This window comes from Athene cunicularia (genome assembly GCF_003259725.1).
Source record: "Athene cunicularia isolate RWA chromosome 10 unlocalized genomic scaffold, athCun1 chr10_part1, whole genome shotgun sequence".
Taxonomy (NCBI): domain Eukaryota; kingdom Metazoa; phylum Chordata; class Aves; order Strigiformes; family Strigidae; genus Athene; species Athene cunicularia.
This window is the reverse complement of record NW_020799112.1, coordinates 16,805,887-16,824,630: the sequence shown is the minus strand read 5'-3', so window position 1 is coordinate 16,824,630 and position 18,744 is coordinate 16,805,887. Positions and strand designations below refer to the sequence as shown.

At 42.5% G+C, this 18,744-nt stretch overlaps 1 protein-coding gene across 4 annotated transcripts in view; it reads right to left on the bottom strand.

Annotated features, from left to right (window-relative positions):
- Positions 1 to 1,338: 1,338 nt before the first annotated feature.
- The window catches only part of ARNT2 (aryl hydrocarbon receptor nuclear translocator 2), a 99,745-nt gene continuing 82,339 nt past the window's right edge, over positions 1,339 to 18,744 (bottom strand). For 3 of the 4 annotated variants that reach the window (XM_026856198.1, XM_026856200.1, XM_026856201.1), the window contains 6 exons: positions 18,539 to 18,662; positions 14,288 to 14,387; positions 12,416 to 12,554; positions 10,130 to 10,295; positions 7,383 to 7,519; positions 1,339 to 4,991 (listed from right to left, as the gene is read on the bottom strand). In XM_026856198.1, the coding sequence (XP_026711999.1) occupies positions 4,893 to 4,991; positions 7,383 to 7,519; positions 10,130 to 10,295; positions 12,416 to 12,554; positions 14,288 to 14,387; positions 18,539 to 18,662 (765 nt within the window). In that variant the 3' untranslated portion in view covers positions 1,339 to 4,892. The remainder of the gene's footprint in view (positions 4,992 to 7,382; positions 7,520 to 10,129; positions 10,296 to 12,415; positions 12,555 to 14,287; positions 14,388 to 18,538; positions 18,663 to 18,744) is intronic. The other variant, XM_026856199.1, reaches the window with a different exon arrangement.

The following is an 18,744-nucleotide window of genomic DNA, read 5'->3' as shown; positions in this document are numbered from 1 at the left end:
ACTTCATTTAAAAGTTGGGATCTCCCAACTATCATTCCTCTCCCGGTCCCTCTGGACAGCCATTATACGAGATAAAGGGGAATTTCCTGCCCACACAGCATAGGAGGAGATTTCAAAGACAATGATCAATACCTAATCTTCTGATTTTTGACAGGAATCTTGTAATTCAGGGTTATTTCCAACTTGATGATTCCCAACAGCATATCTTACTCATTTACAGAAAGGCAGGAATTAACAACAGCTCATGACATTTTTATTTTAATGAAATTTAAAAAGGCAGTTATTAGTTATACATACACACAACTGATTCTGTACTTGTTAGTCATAAATATAGAACATTCAGAAGTACAAAATACACTTTATCCACAGCACAATTTCACATCAATATGAAGAGTTTAAACAGATACATAACCAAGTGCCTAACAATGACAGAAGCCCATTTTTGGAGTTGTTTTATTTATTTTTTTTCTTCTTTTTTTTTTTTTTTAAAGACCATTAATCTACACAAAGTAATCAGTGCCCACAGTCATTAGTTCCATGAAATGCACTCTGGTTTAGAGTAGGAAAAGACCGACCTTTTAAAGACAATTAAATGCCATCGCCTTTTCTTTGCTCTGTTAATAGAAACAAAAGCAAGCCCACATTCTCCTCACAGCTAACAACTGTGAAAAATGGGACTCTGGCAAAAATCACCTGAAGCCAAACTTGAGCACTGCCAGGAAAAGTGAAAATATCTGAACTAGAAATTAGTCCACTCAATACCTTGCAAACAATGAGCAACAGCAGTATGACACTGATAAGGCATTAATGACAAAATGGCTGTATTATTCTCGAAAAAAGAGTACACCTATGTATAAAAATATATGTCATAGCAATTGGGTAGATCCAACACTATTTAACACTGTGCCAAAAGTAATTAAGAGTTAAAAAGGCAGTACTGCAAGAAGTATTTACAGTTTCATACTGTACTTCAAAATTTAAAAAAAAAAAAAAAAAGGCAACAAAGCTACAAATGGAACTATCTGGTTAAAAGCATCACCGTAGGTACTGCCAGTAGCACTTGTAACAAGCAATGTGATGGAGTCCCTCTTGTGAAACAGAATTGCTTGTCTGAATAAATGAATGTAAATATTTTAGTATCTAAAAATCTCAGTCTGCATGCCCGGTCATTGAAATAACTCGCCCAGATCGTTACTATTTGAAGTTTCTTCCTCCATCAGTTTAAAAAACCGAAAAGATTCCGTTTCAAGAAACGCTGTGTTGGCAACACAGTTTGATCAGAAATCACAGCTTTGTTTCCAGCTTCAAAAAAAAAAAAAACCAAAACAAACAAAAAACCACAAAAGAAACGAGAAATCCACCACCTGTGAAATTCTAGAAACCGGCAGCCAAAGTGCCAGCAAAGCTACACCAAGAGCACGGAATACAAACGTTAGCATTCCAAATGCACTTTATAACTTCAGCTATAGGATAAGTAAGTTGCTTTAGTAACCAAACACATGACAAAAAGATACAGCACAGCCAACGCTACACAGCTTTTTCGGCCACAAGACCTGGGACAAGGCTGTTTCAGAGGAGCAAGCCACTGACACGACGGCAGCACACGGCGAGGGCAGCGCGGGATGCCCAGCGGCGGTAGCAAATGCTGAACTTGCTCGTTTGCTCGGTCAGAAGCACAAAGTTGCCCAACTTTAAAGTCATGAAGTGCTCCCTCCTCGCTGGCTCGGGAACCCAACCCAACGCCTCCCACTTGGGTGTGGGAAAACGCTGCAGAGATGGGATGGCTGGGAATGGTGGGGGGGGGGACGGGACGTAAGGAGGGGTGGAAAAGCCAAGAAGAAAACACTGGCTCGGGATGGCAGAACAGAAATGGAGAACGATAATGGCTCACAGGGAAAACCCAAACCTGGCACTATCCAGACTGCCCCGCAACAGAGTAACCATCCCCTTTCCGAGCCAGAAAGGCAGGGATGGTCTACAAGAGGAGAAGCAGTCCAGTGCTCTGATGCCTCAGGCATACTGGCTTCAAAAAATAATACTGTATTTAAAAAACATAACAAAAAAAAAAGAGATGTGCTTGAAATTCTGCTAACAGTGCAATTCTAACTGCACAGCCAAATTCTGTACACAAGAAACCTTCTACAGTAGTATAAAAATCGTGACACGCTGAGGAAGTTATCATCAGTGATGTTAGGAGAAAGAAAATGACTTCAAAAAACTTATTTTTAGATTGAATTCAGGAACAAAAGTAAATGATAAATATAGCTCGAGCACTTTGTTGGGTAAAACAAAACGGAGGAACAGCATTTTTTTCAATTCATTTTTCAGTTTACACAGAGATGTTTTTTGAAAGTTTTAGAAGAACTGACATCTATCATGGCAAGTATCTTCTGTGCAGAGATATAAACTACTTACCTACTGCTCTCTCCCTCGTGATTAGCCCCTTTTAAAAGCATGCCCTGCTGTACGGACACCGACCACCTCGCTCAGCTGGCACAGCATCCAGGCACCTTTTACAGCTATCAGTGAATTTCCAGAGCTTTGCCTATCTAATTCAACGAGCAGTCATTCATCCAAGCAGCGTGAGCAGAAAGGGAGAAGGCTCCAAGATAATAAACATCCGTGTATTTAAAAGAATACTGTGTAAGTGCATGGCTTGCTTACCTAAGAAGGTATTTTCCCAATCTCTGGGAGAGAAGAGATATGAGGTTTTTCTGTTTGTTCTCAGTGTGATTTTGGTGAGGCAAGTAGACCAGGAGATCTGAGGCCTCTCCAGTACTGCATCTAGACATATAAAAAAATTTCCTACAAAAAAAAGAGTCCCTAGCCCCACTTGCATATAGGGTAAGAGATTGGTCCCAGATTTAGCGAAAGAAACAGTAGGAAGGACTCTTTCTGGATACTGAAAACTGCATGCTGTTCTCGGAGAAGGCTGGGAAAGCAAATTCCCATGGGAAAACACCACTACATGGCTAACTGCTAAAGCCACAGTTTGTGCTTCCTTGGTCATGTTTGCTGCAGCCCAGCTGTCAGCGTGAAACCTGTGTGGTCAGAGCAGGCTGCAGGACAGGGGCCTGCCTGCTTTTCAAGATATTATCCTGATAAGATCGATGACAGTGATGCTGATAAGATCGACTACAGTGATGTGCACAGTGCCTCCTGTCACAGGCACCCCCAAATTCAAGAGGAGCTATGAGAAGGCAGACCTTAGTGCTGCGAGGTCTAGGAGTTGCTGTGGACACTGAGATCTTCTAGATGGGGGCTATGCCCTGGGGTTGACGTTTCAAGGTCCGTGATGGCCCCTGAATATGCAAAAGCTGAGGGAAGCTGCCTCCTTCCTCCTCTGCAAAGGCTGGCTATCACCATCCAACCTCAAAGGTTATGAACAACCTGCACGTGGGAACTCTGGGCTCCTTGTCCTTCATGAGCACTTCCTTCTCCTCCCATCCCAGAAGAAACGATCTGGATAAAAATACTGACCTTACAACCCAACCTCTGTAACTCATCGTGCATATGAAATACCGAATAAAAAACTATCTACCAGATTTCTGATGAAGACACGTGGTAGGTGACTCACCCAAGAGGAAGGCGATAAACATACCCCTGCAGAAAAGCATATAGCATTCAGAATAGTCAAGAGTCCTCAAAGTACTTGGTAAGCTGAAAATCCCATATGTAACAGAATAGGGTTTACAGGGTTTAACAGAAGTGATTGCTTGGGAATCCAAGCAAAAATTCAAGTTATCACTGCGTGGACAAGAGTCCAATTGATATCTATTACCAACTCACTCTAAAAAAATTATACACTACAAAACCATCTCACTGCTTGCAGCAAATGAGCTTGAATGATTTAATAGGCCACCACCTTGCACTGTTAAAATGTGAGGTTTCACAGTATAAAAAAGTACTTCACAGAAAGGAAATGCAGCTAATATAGAAAATGCAATCTTGATGTGTTTACAGTCATTTTTTTATGAGGCAATATTTTTGGGAGAGCAAGAACAATAGAAATTAAAGCAGCCAGTGAGAAATGTATAGAATTATAGGCCTCAATTCAGTGCAAAACCAGACTAATAGCTTATGTAAGTAAAAGTTTGTTCTGAACAGAGAACCACCTGAATTAAAAGTAAGAACACCTATGTGAAGTGATGGAGACTCCCACGATATCTAAATCCTCCACATACATCGTCAACCTTTTCGGTACACTCCAGAATGGACCCTTTGTAAAGGCAAAAGAAACCAGTACAGGTAATCACTTCATACAGCACAAGATATACATAAAGTACCAAAATGTACACACATTCAAGTTTAAGTTAGAAAAGGCGGAGCTGAATCTTCTGGTGAGAGAGGCCTACACTATGTTGCTTAATCTCACATTTAAAGTGACCTAAAAACTACAAGAATCAAAGAAAACAGAATATTGTGTCTGCTTCCAGAAACTTAAGCTTAAAGCAAGGCATCGAAATTGAGTGGTAGGCACTGTAACAAGACATTACCTTACCTTTTCTCTGTTAGTCTTTGTTACTTCGTTATCTATTTAAAAATTACCATTCAAAGGAAATATTAGGTATCATTCACATTCAAATGTTTAAGACTCAGAGATTTTTTTTTTTTTAAATCAAGCAAAGTTTTTCATCTCTGAGGTAGATGACAATTAAAAAAAAAAAAAAAATTAAAAATGGAGCTGTCAATGAACACTAACAAGTGCTGGAGCTCCTCTGTTGGCACTGGCACACCCCAAGAAGGAGAGAGCAAGCCCTACACCACTATCTGAAACATGAGAAATGCATCTTCTGGTTTAGTAGCTTCTACAGAAATGCAACACAGAAAAAGCAGAGCCAAAATTACACTGAAATGGTCTTGGAGAAGAACTTCCATTTCTGCTCCACAAGCTACTCAGAAAATGGTGGAAACATGCCCAGGTCAGCAAAATCTTCAATGTTGTAATTGCCAGTACCCTGCGTTGGATCCCCCGGCATTGGCAGCATGTCCTGCATGATAAGGAAAAAAAAAAAAAAATCCAAGTGAAGTGTCACTTGCTAACACTTTATCCAGACACAAACTGTTTCCTGTTCATCGTTTCAGTGTAAAACCAGAAAAGGCCAAAGGTTACATAAATAAGGTGAAAACCAGACCTGTGCGGGGGGCTGGGCTAAGGTTTACGTTGCTGGAGCGTTTCTGAATGGGAGGTGGGACTTCAGCAGGGCAGAAGTTTGGGACTGCTCCTCTGAATAAGGCACATTTGAGCTGCCCCACACTCCTCCCAGGCTGAAACTGCTCCCCTTGGAACGGGTAGTTACACGTGGAGAGAAGCAAACTCTGGTTTCACTATACACCTCTCACACTTGCACCCTGCAGAAAGGAGCTCTTGCTCTATCAGCATGAGTTTGGGGAGGGTCTCGCCTCCTCACCAGCACTCTGTAAGTGAACATATTACTGCTCTTTGTCTTCTGAGGAACACCAAAGACATCCACTCCAGCTAACAGGATGCCCAAGCAGCCTTCATACATGTACAGAGGCAGAGGAAACGGCAGAAACTTCTCAAGAGAAATGGGATTTCATGGTAATTGCTCCCACGTGTCTTGAGCCAAGCAAGGTCCCTGCAGGAGGTTTCAAAAAATACTCAACCTTTCCTCTCAGCCAGAGACCAAAACCACAGGGAAAAGATATCCCTTGCTGAGAAAACCAGAGTTTACGCTTGCTTTTCCTGTCAGTCCTTACAATAACAAGCTCTTGCTGCAAAGCCAAGTTTTACCAGGGATGGCTCATTATCCTTACAATAAAACAAAACCTAAAGAGCAAGTATGAAAGCTCACAGGATCTGCTATGTGAAGGAATAACTGCCGAGAGCTGCTGTGTACTGAAAAGTTATCCCAAAACAAAGGCAGATTAAAATCCATCGAGGTCTCTGTAGCATCCCTGTCGATGGTGGTGAGAGAGCTGTGAACACAACTGGCAGTTTCTCAGCTGCCAGGGTCAGCCTTCATTTTCTGACCAAAACTTGCACTCATTTTATGTTTTTCCACATTCCTCCCCAGCCAAGGGGAAGCTGTAGCTGCCGCCGCCTGTTTAGATTTCCATCTCTTTGAAGGCATTTCTGCTGCTGCGGCCTCTGAGGCAAGGTCTCCTCTCAGGCAGAGACATGGCAGGTCTCGAGTCTGCCTCCCTCCTTATGCCCAGCTAACACAGGGCTGGCTTCAGGCACAAACAGTCCAAGCAGCTTCTTGGCCTTTGAACTGAGCTCATCCAAGTTTCTCATCACATCCAGCTATCATCCCAATCCCCTCCAAATGCACCATCACCTCCAAGAGCTCTGAGAGCCCAGCTCTCCCTTTCTCCCTTGGCCCTCCTTCCCACTAATTTCTTAAGACATTTTCTGGGACACAGCACTGCCGGAGACACAAGCAAGATGCTGCTTGGAGCCCCGTGTCTCTGGGGGCATCAAGCCATGCTGCCATCAGCTCCACCTGAATATGCTTTCAGGTTGAAGTACATGCGAAGCGATTAAACTTTGCACACAGAGAGATATGCAACAGGTTAATCTTGCCTGGGCCATGGGGTAAAAGCACGCAGACAGGTAGTTATTCCAGATGCAGTGATGTTATTTGTTCCTGTGTGAAGCAATGGTTTGTTCGCACAGGAATATTTTCAGGCTAGTGTCTCTTCTGCAGCGTTCCTGGGAGCAACTGAGCACGAGCCCTGTCTTGCAGGTGAATTTACTTTCTAAGATAATGAGGTGCCTCGCTCCTAAACCTTGCTTGGGGCTTGAGCTGTCTTTTCTGCATTTATCTGAATTGTTTTGCTGTAAACTGTCTTCTTGATCTAATTTGAGAACAAGTTATACAAGGACAGAGATTTTATTAGTTTAACTTACGAAGTCCCACTCCATCTGTAGTGAAGGTTCAAAATGCTACTTATTATTACAAAATAAGGTAGTTGAAGACGATTGATATTTGACTGGGTTTAACCTTCAGAAATTTTTGGCCACTATCTTCTCTGCAGTATCAGACTCCTTTCCTGCTTGAACTATCAAAGAGAATTACACTGATGTCTAGTTGGATTTTACTGAGATTTTAGAGGCAGCATTGGGGTGAGTCTATTTGGGACTATTTCATGGCTTCTCTGCAAAACACATAAGCCCGAAATATGGGGTGTAAAGAGAAGGGAAAACAGCACTTTAAATCAGCAAAGATGCTGTTCTTAGACAGAAAACAAAACCATCTCAGCTGTAGCTAATGCCACCTAACAGCAGTGCAAACCCAGGGCAGCACACAGCAAGAGGTGGTGGCTCCAAGCCCTGCTGGCACCACGGCCATCGAGGGCCACGGTTCTTCAGGTCAGAAGCTGTCAGAGGGACTTTGGGCTCGCTGGACTCTCCTCACCTGGAACACCTCGGTCTGACTGGGCTGCGGGTGCGAATGCTGGTCGCCGCTTTGCTGGTTGTGATGTTGGCTCTGCCACTGGGACCAGACTTCGGAAGGTCTCCCCTGGAACTGGCCGCTGCTCTGGCCACCTTCAGCTGGCCGGGGAGGGGGGAGAAAGGGCAGAAGTCAGAAAGCAGCTCCTTCAAAATGCCTGCCTGCTTTTGAGGCTTCATCCATCAACGCCCGTGTTTGCAAACGAGTCTTAGAGAAAACACCCCAAGTGACGCCCTGCCCCTGCAGGGTGGAAGCCAAAGGGAGTTTCAGCCCTGACTGCAGGGTGGGGGCCAACCCGAGAGCAAAACTCATGGCAGGTGAACTGCTTACAGCAAAACACACAGTGACACCATGAACCAGGCACTGGAAGACAATTTTTAAGTGTTCCTCCACAGCTTCTTAATCACTAATCAGGAATATTTGCCATTTTACTTAAAAATGAAACTGAATCATCTGAATGCACTTTCCCTTTAAAAGACTAATTCTTGCAGAGCAGTGGGTGCCCAGTTACCTACTCATCTAAGAAGCATGCATGCAGATGTAAGATTCTGTAAGCAGATGTAAAAACAATATCAAGAGACAACAGCCTTGCTGTATTAAATGCAGAGTGTTGTCTGCTGGACTATCTTTGTCCTCCCAATATTACAGCTGCAAAATGATTTATTTAACATGCGGCTTATAGCAAATGATGATTCAGTTTGTATGGTGATGGTTTCTTCAAAGTCTGAGGCCGTGTACATTTCAGAGAGTAACATGAATAGTGTTATGGTAAATACACTTAAAATGATGATTTCAGAGAGATGGATTTCTTCTATATAGTCTTATCAGAAAAAAACATGATGACACACATTACTTTGGTCACCTACTACATATACACTTTTCTTGAGTACAGTCACAGGTCACACTTAAGCTGGACTCATTTTACTCCGTATTTCTACAGCCTGGCCCTAAATTTATATTTTTTTTTGGAAAATTTTCCTTCAATTATTTACAATGTCTCCTAAGAATCAGCATTTTAGAAAGCTTGCGACCAAGCTTATCCTTTTACTCCAAACCTTTTCTCCTTTCCCCCCTTTTTTCTATAGAACTACTCCTGCTATTCCTATTTTCACCTCACTGCAGAGGTATATAGGTGGGGTATTGCTGGTTCTCCCTGATTACTAGTTCCCTCTGCCAAGGGTGCCAAGTTTCCTGTGCCAAACTTCCACCTGTGTTATGTCAGGTCTCTGATAACAAGACTCGATCATGTCAAATCGGTCACTACTCATAGTCATGGCTTCAGAAATTAGAGAATCACGTGCTTAAAGCAATCCTTTTGGCTACCAGCTAAACCATGCAAAACAGATAAAGTGAACATTTTACAGGAAAGTAAACAGGCTGTAGTGACGTATTTCTATCACATCTGAAGTAGATAATTACAGCTCTTCCCTTACTGACATTACCACAACCAATAATTCAGCTGACTCAGAAACCCTGCAGCCATTTTATGGGCCAAAACAAAATTCATCTAAGTTACCCTTTAAAAAAAAGCTGCAAGTTTGTGTTGGTTTTTTGGTTGGGTTTTTGTTTCGTTTTGTTTTTTTCCAGAGCAATATACTGAAATTAACTCAGTGAGGCGAACGATGCTTCTTTTCAGCAAAATGGTCCTGCCAGCCGGAGGTTAAAGACATTCGCCTCTGTGACGGTTGTGTTATTAATAGTATCCAAACTGATGTAGGTCAGGAAATGTTTCTCATTAGGTGAAAGGGTTCTTGCCAAGTAGCTTAGGCCTGAAACGCAAGGCTGTCTCATAAACAAATGTACAAAGCCTGGTGGAAATGGAAGCATGAATAAGCTCTGTGGGAAGAGCGCCGTTTCGATGCACTTTTGTCTAAGGAAATGCAGCAAAAGGTCTGCACTCAGTGAGGGTAATCTGCAACAGATCTGCACCAATTTTATTCTCAGGGGGCAAGAGAAAAATGACACATATTATCACACTGCTACTTATGCTTTTTAGAATTGTGCATTATTATCAACCAGCAAAATTTTTCATGGACTCCATATGTGCTTCTCACTAATGGATCTGTAGGTTGTTTTTTTTTTTTACTCTTAAATATTATCCTGCTGGTAGAGTGCAGAAAAGTTACCAAGGGGTCACCCATTGAGTCAAGGTCTGAAAGCCACTAAATTAGCATGTAATAGGAAAAGACAACCGTTCCAAAACACGGCACCTACTCCCAATAGGTTATAGCAGCAGTGGGGGTGCTACTCCTGTCTCCAGCCAAACTCCCACAAACCATCTCTGGGCAAGAGGACACCACCATGCAGTCAGGGAAGTTGAAAAGTGAAAAGAATGTAAATTTGTGCTATTTAAGCATTCTTCTGAGAAGTAAAAAGAAATCAAACCTGCTCACCACAACCTGGGAGGATGTGTACTAGTAACGTAAGCCACTTTTTTAACCTTTCGTGACACCATTTTTTGAAAATAAAAGTCCTCTCACACCATAAAATGCCACAATATTCTGAAGTGTGTTGGATGTGGAAGAGATGCAGCATGGAGGGAACAGGTCATCTCTGTCCACTGTGCTCAACAGCAGAAAGCAAAACCCATGCACCACCTGGGCTTCCCCATTAACCCACCGAAAGAACAGGTTGGAGGATTTTTAATGAAGTTAAACACTGGGGAATTTAATTTGTATGTGCGTTTTTGTGTTACATCATTTAAAACTTACCAAACCCTGCACTTCTGTTTGCTAAGCTAGAATAGGCATTCCCACTTGGAGAAGAGGTGGCTGGGCTGGAAAGGGGGCTGTATGACGACGGATCGGCTGGGTAGGTGTGACTTGTTCCAATCCCAAAGGGAGATGACTGCGCCTTGCCAGACTGAGATGGAATTTGCTGAGGAATAAGGGGTGAAGGAAGGAATGAGTTTTATTGTTGAGGAACAGCACAGAAGACTCGCTTTTTAACAATGTAAAGCAAAGACTAAATAAACTCTGCAGATGCGAACATGCATTATTCCTCTCTCGGCCACATTTCATTTCTGTCAAACTCAACTTACTGCTGCATAAGGAACACAACAAACGGTACACCAACATTTACAGCACTCCTGCTGATTAACTCACATGCACCCAATATCAGAGGTATATGAAAAAACAGGATTTCCTTCACCTCTATTACAAGGATTAATCTCAAACGGAACAGGTATAAAGAATTCACATTTATCTGCCAGGTGTTTTGATTTTGCAGCATCACAGTAAAATCATGCTTATCTGAATGTCTTGCAGAATATAGGCAATTCTCAGATGACCAGAGTTTTCAGCACTTGGTGGAAAATGGCCAAAGAAGTTTCAAAGCTAACGAACTGCTTTCTCTCCCTGCCTAAGTAGTATGGGCAGCAAGGTTATTCTGTCTTGAAAAAGGCTTGGGAGGGAGTGTGAATCACTAGCCCTGGGAGGAGGGAAAAAATAGTCTAATTTTGCTTTAACCAGGCAGCTAAGTTAATTCAAGAGTATTAAAAACCAACTTGCTGTCATTTTCATCCACATAATGGCTTCGTCATAGGATCTCCAAGAACATTACACAAATGAATAAGCACTGCAGACTGCTTTGAGACAACATATACACTAAGGGAGGTGAAGCATCTCATCCAAAGTCATGTGCTACAGCAAACTATAACTCTACAGATTGAATCTGCTTACAAACCACTGCCCACATCATGAACAAATCCAGCAGTTCCAAGAAAAATTCAGTGCCTGACTAGTTCCACAAACAGAAATTAAAGGTGATTATATCTCTGGATACTTCTAATGATGTGCACTGTTACTGGCAATCAATGCACTCGAGTGAAACTATTCTCTTGGGACAAATGGAGGGGACTTGGGGGAGGAAAACAGATTCCCAACAGGCGTATAACATGATGAAGCAGCTATTAAGTTTTCAGCTCTGTTCCAAGCTAAGAAATTGTATATTTCTAAAAGATTTTCACAATGACAGTGAGAGCATGATGTGTCACTTCCGCAAGGCTTAACTCGATTTCACTTTATGATGGATGAATGAATTCCAATTTCCCTACACTCTCACACAAACTCTGTTCACTTGAAAAGAATTGGACAGAAAGAGGAATGAGTAATTTTTTTTAGTAAGTTTTAGCATATTGCATATCATTCAAAAAAAAAAAAAGGTGTTACAACTAGATTTCATTGCACAGGTGTGACAGAATAGCCATGGCACACTGAGGGCTGGAAAGAATCAGTGATTAATGTGGAATTCACACAGGTACTGAAAAGTTATTTAGTGTCCACCCCAACATGCCGTTCTAGTCTACTGAACAATGGAAAGTCAAGAGTGATTAAGAGCAGCAGTAGTGATAGATCAAAGATGATTATTTCATATTCCTTGTCTTTAACAGAGATTCAAACCATTTTTTATTTTCATGTTGCACAGAAGTAATTTCTGGGCTAACACCGTCGAACACAGGGCATCTCACAGTGTGACATGCTGCTTCTTCCAGCACGGGACAAAATGTGTGCTACACTGGGCAGTGCTAACGGAGGGGTGGCGGGCTAAGCAGCCTCTGTTCTGAATTCATACCTGGATTGGTGCATGCCCTCTTCTGATAACTTTGCTCACTGTGGGTAACATTGCTGGGTGCAAGGTCTTTGTCCAAGAAAGATTTAATGCACAGGCTTGATACTAAAGCATAACAGCTGTCCTCTTTTATTTCATTCAGCACACACATAAAAATAAGTGCAGGACCAAGACCATCCACTGGGATTTATGTCAGTGTAGCAACTGACACTGTTATGAACACTACTACAAACTGAACGTAGTTACGCATAGGGCAGCTATCTGAAATTGTTATAACCCGCCAAGGAACAGAACTGGGGGAACCGATTCCTCTTCAAACACAAATGATAACGACAAAGTGCATTTAATCACGTTATAAATAGGGTTTACTCCTATTTAGCACAGAGATTGCAAATCTTTAATTAAAATAAAACATTTTTAATCAATACCTGTCCTGGAAATGGTGGGCGATTTCCTGTCCAGGCAACCTGACTCTGATTTAGCTGGCGAGATATCTGTGTCAGATTCTGGCCTGTTGATGAAGAAGACTGGATGTCGTTCACACCAGGCACGTGTACCACAGACGAACTAAAGGAACAAAAACAGCGCCTCGTTTGTGGGATATATTCTCGATGCACAAACGCTATTCCAGATATGGAAATATTTATAAGCCCATTAAAATTAATTGTTCAATCTATCTTAATAAAAAATTACTTAAAACCATCACAAAACTGTGAAACATACTGGCATTCTAAAATGCCAGTTCAAATAGACACAAAGGGCAAAATTATTTTGAATTAGACTTCTATAATCTCTTTGAAAAGGCTTGCAAGGAAAAAAAAAAAATCAGTCTAACATACGGTACATAAACACTTGGCTCCATACTAGTTTAGTATCTAATGCATTAGAAGACCCAAGACACAAGATATAAAAATGCTTTTGTGCATCGACTGAAACAGATTGTTCTTTTCTCTAATCCCTTTCCTATTGTCTATTTTCACAATCATTTTACAGAGTAAGAAGAGAGCAGATTGGGAAAAGAAGTAAACAAGGCTGAGCAGAGAGGATGCAGGACTGAATCCTCTAAGACTGACAAAATCCCTCCCAGAGTGGTAAGCAAAACGTGGCAGGCATTTGAGTACGGGAGTTGTTATTCTGTCTTTCTTAAGCTGCCTAAAAGCAGTGTGTTTAGAAATTCTTTGTAGAATTTGTTTTCTATTTTTTTTAATTTTATTTTTATTTTTACTGCCACAGAGCTTCCAAAGAGAGAAATGTGGACAAGAAAGTCCATCTAAATCTGGCTGAACTCGGAAGCACACAGCAGCTGCTGAGGAGGGCTGGCCCTACTGCTGACACCTTCCCAGCCGGACTGGCAAGTCCCATTGTCTAAGGGGCTTGGACTGCATCTGGAATATATACTTTGAAACCAGGAGTCTGCAAAACAGTACAGCAAAAGAGGCTGCCCAGTCTCAGCAACTGAACGGACTAGCCTGGAGAGCATTCAAGGAGGACAGTTCGAGGGTGGAAATGCTGGAAGATGTGTCATTACTTGATGTAATAGAACATCAGTAGGAAAAAAGCTAGAGTTAAACATCAGGAATTAACAAAGGAAACAAACAACACACACGCCAAACCCCAAGATGGCAAGTCAACCATCCAGCAATATACAATATCCAATTAAAAGACATTTTAATTTACTGTCATATCCCCCCCCAAGTTATTCTTGGTTTCAATTTGACAAAACACAGGCACGGGGATTTTATTTCTCCCCACTGAGATTATCAGCAATTGTAACTTTAAGAACACATTGGTTTAAATAAAATTACTGTTTGCAGATGTTTTCTAATTCCTGGAACTGACAGCCTCTGAATGGCTGTTCCTTCACTTTCACAACCTTGGTTGGTCTAAAACAGGACAAAGAAACTCCAGTGTGACAGTCCCAGAACAGTGATACGAAAAGCACTAAGGTAAATAGAATCACTGTTACCACACTCTCAAAAAGTGACTGGAAATGAAGGCAAACTCTTAAACTTCAGAGCTTTTTCTTAAACTTCTTAGCTTTTTTTCCAATTACATCATCACAGCAGCAAGTATCTACTTACCAGCCACTATTTTTCACAGAGATAACCCAACCATCTCAGCTTGTAAGCTTAGCTTAAGTGCCGAGACACTACATAGGAGTGAAGTTTACACAAGGCAAAGCTCATTCATGGAAAGGGAGCCCTTGCATCTTAGATCGGTTTTGTTTCCACTAGATTGAAGGGGAACAGTCCCCCACTATCAGACAAAAGCTGAAAGGTTCAGGATCTGGACTACAGTACCTGAAAGTCTTTCCTGAATGTCCTGGCTGAAATGGGCTTCCCTGTGAGTAAAGCTGCTGGTTTCCCGCTGTGGATGCCGAGGCCATCATTTTTTTATCTGCTACAAAAGAAAAACAAATCACAGAAAGAGACAAGTTTAGGGGATGAGAAAACAAAGGCAAAATTATTTAACGAGCATTGCAATGTATATCCGCAGCAGGGATTCTTCTTTCCTTCTTAAAGCTTTATGAAGAAGCCCTGTGGAACACATTAAGAGTGACACAAAAGGGCTCTATGACAATTCAGTCTGAAACTCGAGGCACAGCTGGTTTGTGTCTCCTTCGTACCCTCTTCCCAGGATGTACCTCGTTAATGCTATTGTTTGCACGGAACATAACACTGGTACGTGCCCTCCAGCCACGCAGCCCAGAGCTCCTCTGTGCCCGCTGGAGGCTGCTCCCGACCGCGCAGGCGGGAGGGGGAGCGGGAGACAGCGAGTGGCTCTGGCTGAGGCGGGGAGCGATGGGTGTTCGAGTCCCAGCTACAGACTGGGAAGGGGAACAAAGGTTTTCTGGAAGGAAGATGGGAGAATCCGCCTGTGGGAATGGAAGAACGTCCCAAGAAACAAGCCTGGTCTGAAGAAAGGCTGCTGATGGATGTGCGCCTCTGGCCTACCCAGGGATGGCCTCGGGTGAGGGTACGTTTCTGTCTCCTGGAGCAGCCCTCCAGGGCTGCTGCTGTTACCGCAGCCTCTTTGCACTGAGGCAGCAGCTGAGGGCCCAGACACCCCTGGGTTGAACATCCCAAGGAATGGTGTCAAAGAGCCCCTGTCCTAACCAGCTGACAGCCTGCTTCCCTCCAGGACAGGCGGAGGGGAGTATGTGACTCGCCAGGCAGTCTGGAGGGATGCCTGCAGATCTTGGGGTGACAACCTGAAAATGTGGGTGATCCTACAGCCTCTACCTGCACTTCAATCTCACGGGTAGCTGGAGGCACTTTGCTTCTGAGTGTCTGCAAGACTTGCTCACCTGAGCTGTGGCAAGGCAAAAAACTGGTCTCTTATGGATTCTGCTGTCCTATATGTGGCTTGAGGGAGCCATGAAATAGGATGCAAGCATCTCAGTGGGGTGTAAAACAGACTTGCATAGTGAATAACACACACATGGAGATGCCATTAACTTTTATAGTCTACTCTTAATGTGGCAACTGGAGATCAATCTCTAACCGAACGAAATGAGTTTGGGTGAACAGTGACATTTGGTCCCTTAATTTAATTTTCTGGCACTGGATTATTCCAAAGCCAAGGGAAACCTCACTACCACTGCTTTTCTTGAAATAATTTAAAGGCCTGCTCCACCACCATTTATTCACTTTCCTCATCTTCTCTTACTACCTCCAAGCGCAAAATACTGCACAATTCACTGATGGCTTTGGCTGTTGCTGTGCACCTTTGACAAACCTAGAGATCAAGTCTGCCTCCTCATTTACCCCTCTGCTCTTTTCAGATTCCTACTCATTTCACAAGATGCTTTCCCTTCACAAAAGGCCCACTCAGTTCACAACTAATAGGTGGCTTTTATACTCATATATATACTCATGAGTATGGCTCACAAAAGGCCTCCAACACACACCAGCTATTCCCTAAGTTCTTCTTACTTCTTACATTATGTTCCTAACAAGAATCTAAGCTCACCTTCCCAAAGAAAGAAGGCACCTCTAATTCACAGGAGAGGAGTGCGTATGCCACTGATGCAAGCTGTCATTGCTTTCCCTCTGTAAGGTAGGAATTCACAGAAATTCCTCACTGGCTATGTATTGCCCAGCACAGACACTGAGTCTGGGCTGCAAACGTATGCTGCCATATAAAAAAAAACAAAACAAGAAGTGGGGAAGTTTTGTTTTCTAGAGAAAGTTGTGTATATAGTAGGAAGAATCGAGAACGGGTTGGGCTATCTCTGAGGAGAACTGATGATTTTTCCTTTTTTTTGCAGTACTGTCATTCCTGCATGAGATGTCCCATTTTTTAAGGCCACCCTTTACAGGGATACTAAACTCTCAGGGTGAGAAGAGACTTGAGACAAAATCCTGTGGGTACTTTAGATATTTGAAAACAACTCACCAGCAAAACTGAGAGTGCCCTAAATGAACTGGAATTCCTCAAGTGGATCAGAGTTGCCATGGCAGCTACTGGGGTCTGTGCTGCAGGATGAGGTCAAGACAAAGGGAACAGCTAAACTAATCACAAACGGCTAAATCAGCTTTAAAAATCTCTTTCCTGAGTTACACTGAATTCTCTTTAGCCTCTGAATCTGGACCACATCTCTCTCAGCTGTATTCCCGCTCAGGACTTTACACACTACTTCTCTGCTCTCACCTTTGGTACAGCACTGAAACTTCATTTTGTTTTGGTGTTTTCCCTGCATTCGTGGATCTGTTTTTCTCTAAATCCCATCACTGTACTAGTCAATGATCTGCCCTTCTCCCAGCAGGACCAGTGATTCTGCCTGTAGAACACAGATCTCTAAGAACCACATCATCCCCTGCTTAAAGGAACTCGCATGAATCGGTGAAGCCAGGCTTCCTCTCCCCACTTTTGTTTTTTAGTTACATGTGGCCACTGCGTGCAATTATGGCAACAATCTCCCTGTGTCAAACCTGTATTTTTATAGAATGTAGCAGAGAAGGAGACTGGGTATCAACATCATCATGCAAATGTCTTGCAGGCAGCATGCAGGTTTGTCAATATTGGTTTTGGACAGCATATCTCATCTCTAACTGCGAACCATCTCTTTTTATCATCCAGAGAAGACCTTGATCACAGCTCCCATGAGAAATTCAGACAGGGTGAATGTCCCAAAAAAAGCATAGCCTGTAAATTGATAAGAATGAAAAGAGAAATGGCATTTCCAAGAACATAACCTCCCAGCTACCTCACAGCTTGCTAGACTCTTAACCCTAACCTCTCCCCACAAACAGTTGAGAGCTGCCTGAAAAAGAGCCAATAAGGCAGCCAAAAAGCAAGATGTTCTTGCTTGGAAAAACATATTCTGGTGTTTAGGGTTGGAGTCTTGCTACCTTCTAATGGACCCCTTTTATGGCCTCAGCTGTTGACTTCACTGTTAGAGTAGACAGACAAGGGTGAACAGGAATAACAGAGAAGTCCTAGCAACAGGAGGACAGAATATCAAGCCTATCCTGCAGTTACAATGCCTTCTCGATTTGAAAAGGCCAAGCCAGACATAAGAAACCAATGCAGTGAGGTCATCTCCCGACACCCCTGGAGTCAAACCCTGTGGCTTGTTTCCTTCATGCACTGCATGACATTTGCACGTTGATTTATTTAAAACAAATGTAAAAACTTCTCTTTTTCAGTGAGGACAGTTAAGAACAATAAACAATTAACGAGTTCTTCCATGAGCAGTGGAATTAATGAGCCTGGTTTCCTACAGATATATTTCGGATGACCCCTTCAGCTGCCAGTCTTCTCAGTGACTTCTGTCTGTTAGGGCAACGGGCAGCAGATTGGGGCTAGTTTGAGTCAGCTATGTCCGTCCAGCTGACAAGTTGGCTGCTACCTCTTACAACAGGGCTGGGAAATCCTTGGTGAGGGCACTCACTCTGGCCTCACAGTACTTTTCACAAAATATAGAACAACATACTATTTCTGAGACTTCTATCACTCTTCTAGGAATTTTCCAACAAGTTGGGCGAAAAAAAAGCAAGGACTCACCGACAGGTTAACATCACTAGAAATGCCTCAACTGACCAGAAAACATATATATTATTACACTCCAAGGTGGCATATGCCTCTGAAAGCATCAATGCAAAACCCAATGATTTGAGTAAAAAAATGCAGGCCTATCTTAAGACTACATAATAACTTTCTTTATCCATGTCTATTTAGAGAGATGAACTCACATCAGCTGTTTAAAAAAGGAAATATATACTTAGAAACAGAAAGTTCTGCTCAGTATGCTTCGTATCAGTGAACACTGCTTAAGGTGCCCCTGTGAAATGAAAAGAGAATCAAAAATGGGTAGCTCTGGTGACACAAAATCTGTCCTTCCCTCCCTGAATTTACTCCTTTATTTTTAATCTTTAGGTGAAATAGTAACTAAAGGCATATTGTAGGAGATGTCCTGAAGACTGACATTTCTGGGAAATTTCCCTGCCACACTGTAGTTTCTCTTCACTCTCTTGAAGCTGTGTTCCACATCATGTAGCCAAGCTTAATATAGCACTGAAAATTAAGCATCAGAGACATTCACTTACAAGCAGTTATTCCAGCAAACATCTCAGCAAATCTAGGATCTCTCTCTTGGGAGAAGATAGCATCAGGCTTTTCCACCGACTTTCCACCCTCATGAACGTTAGCTGTTATACTTGGAACAGGCACCTGTTGAGATACACAGAGGAAGGCAATTCCCTCCACCGTATTTAAGGAAAAGGAGTTCAGGGACAGTCACAGTGTATTTTTA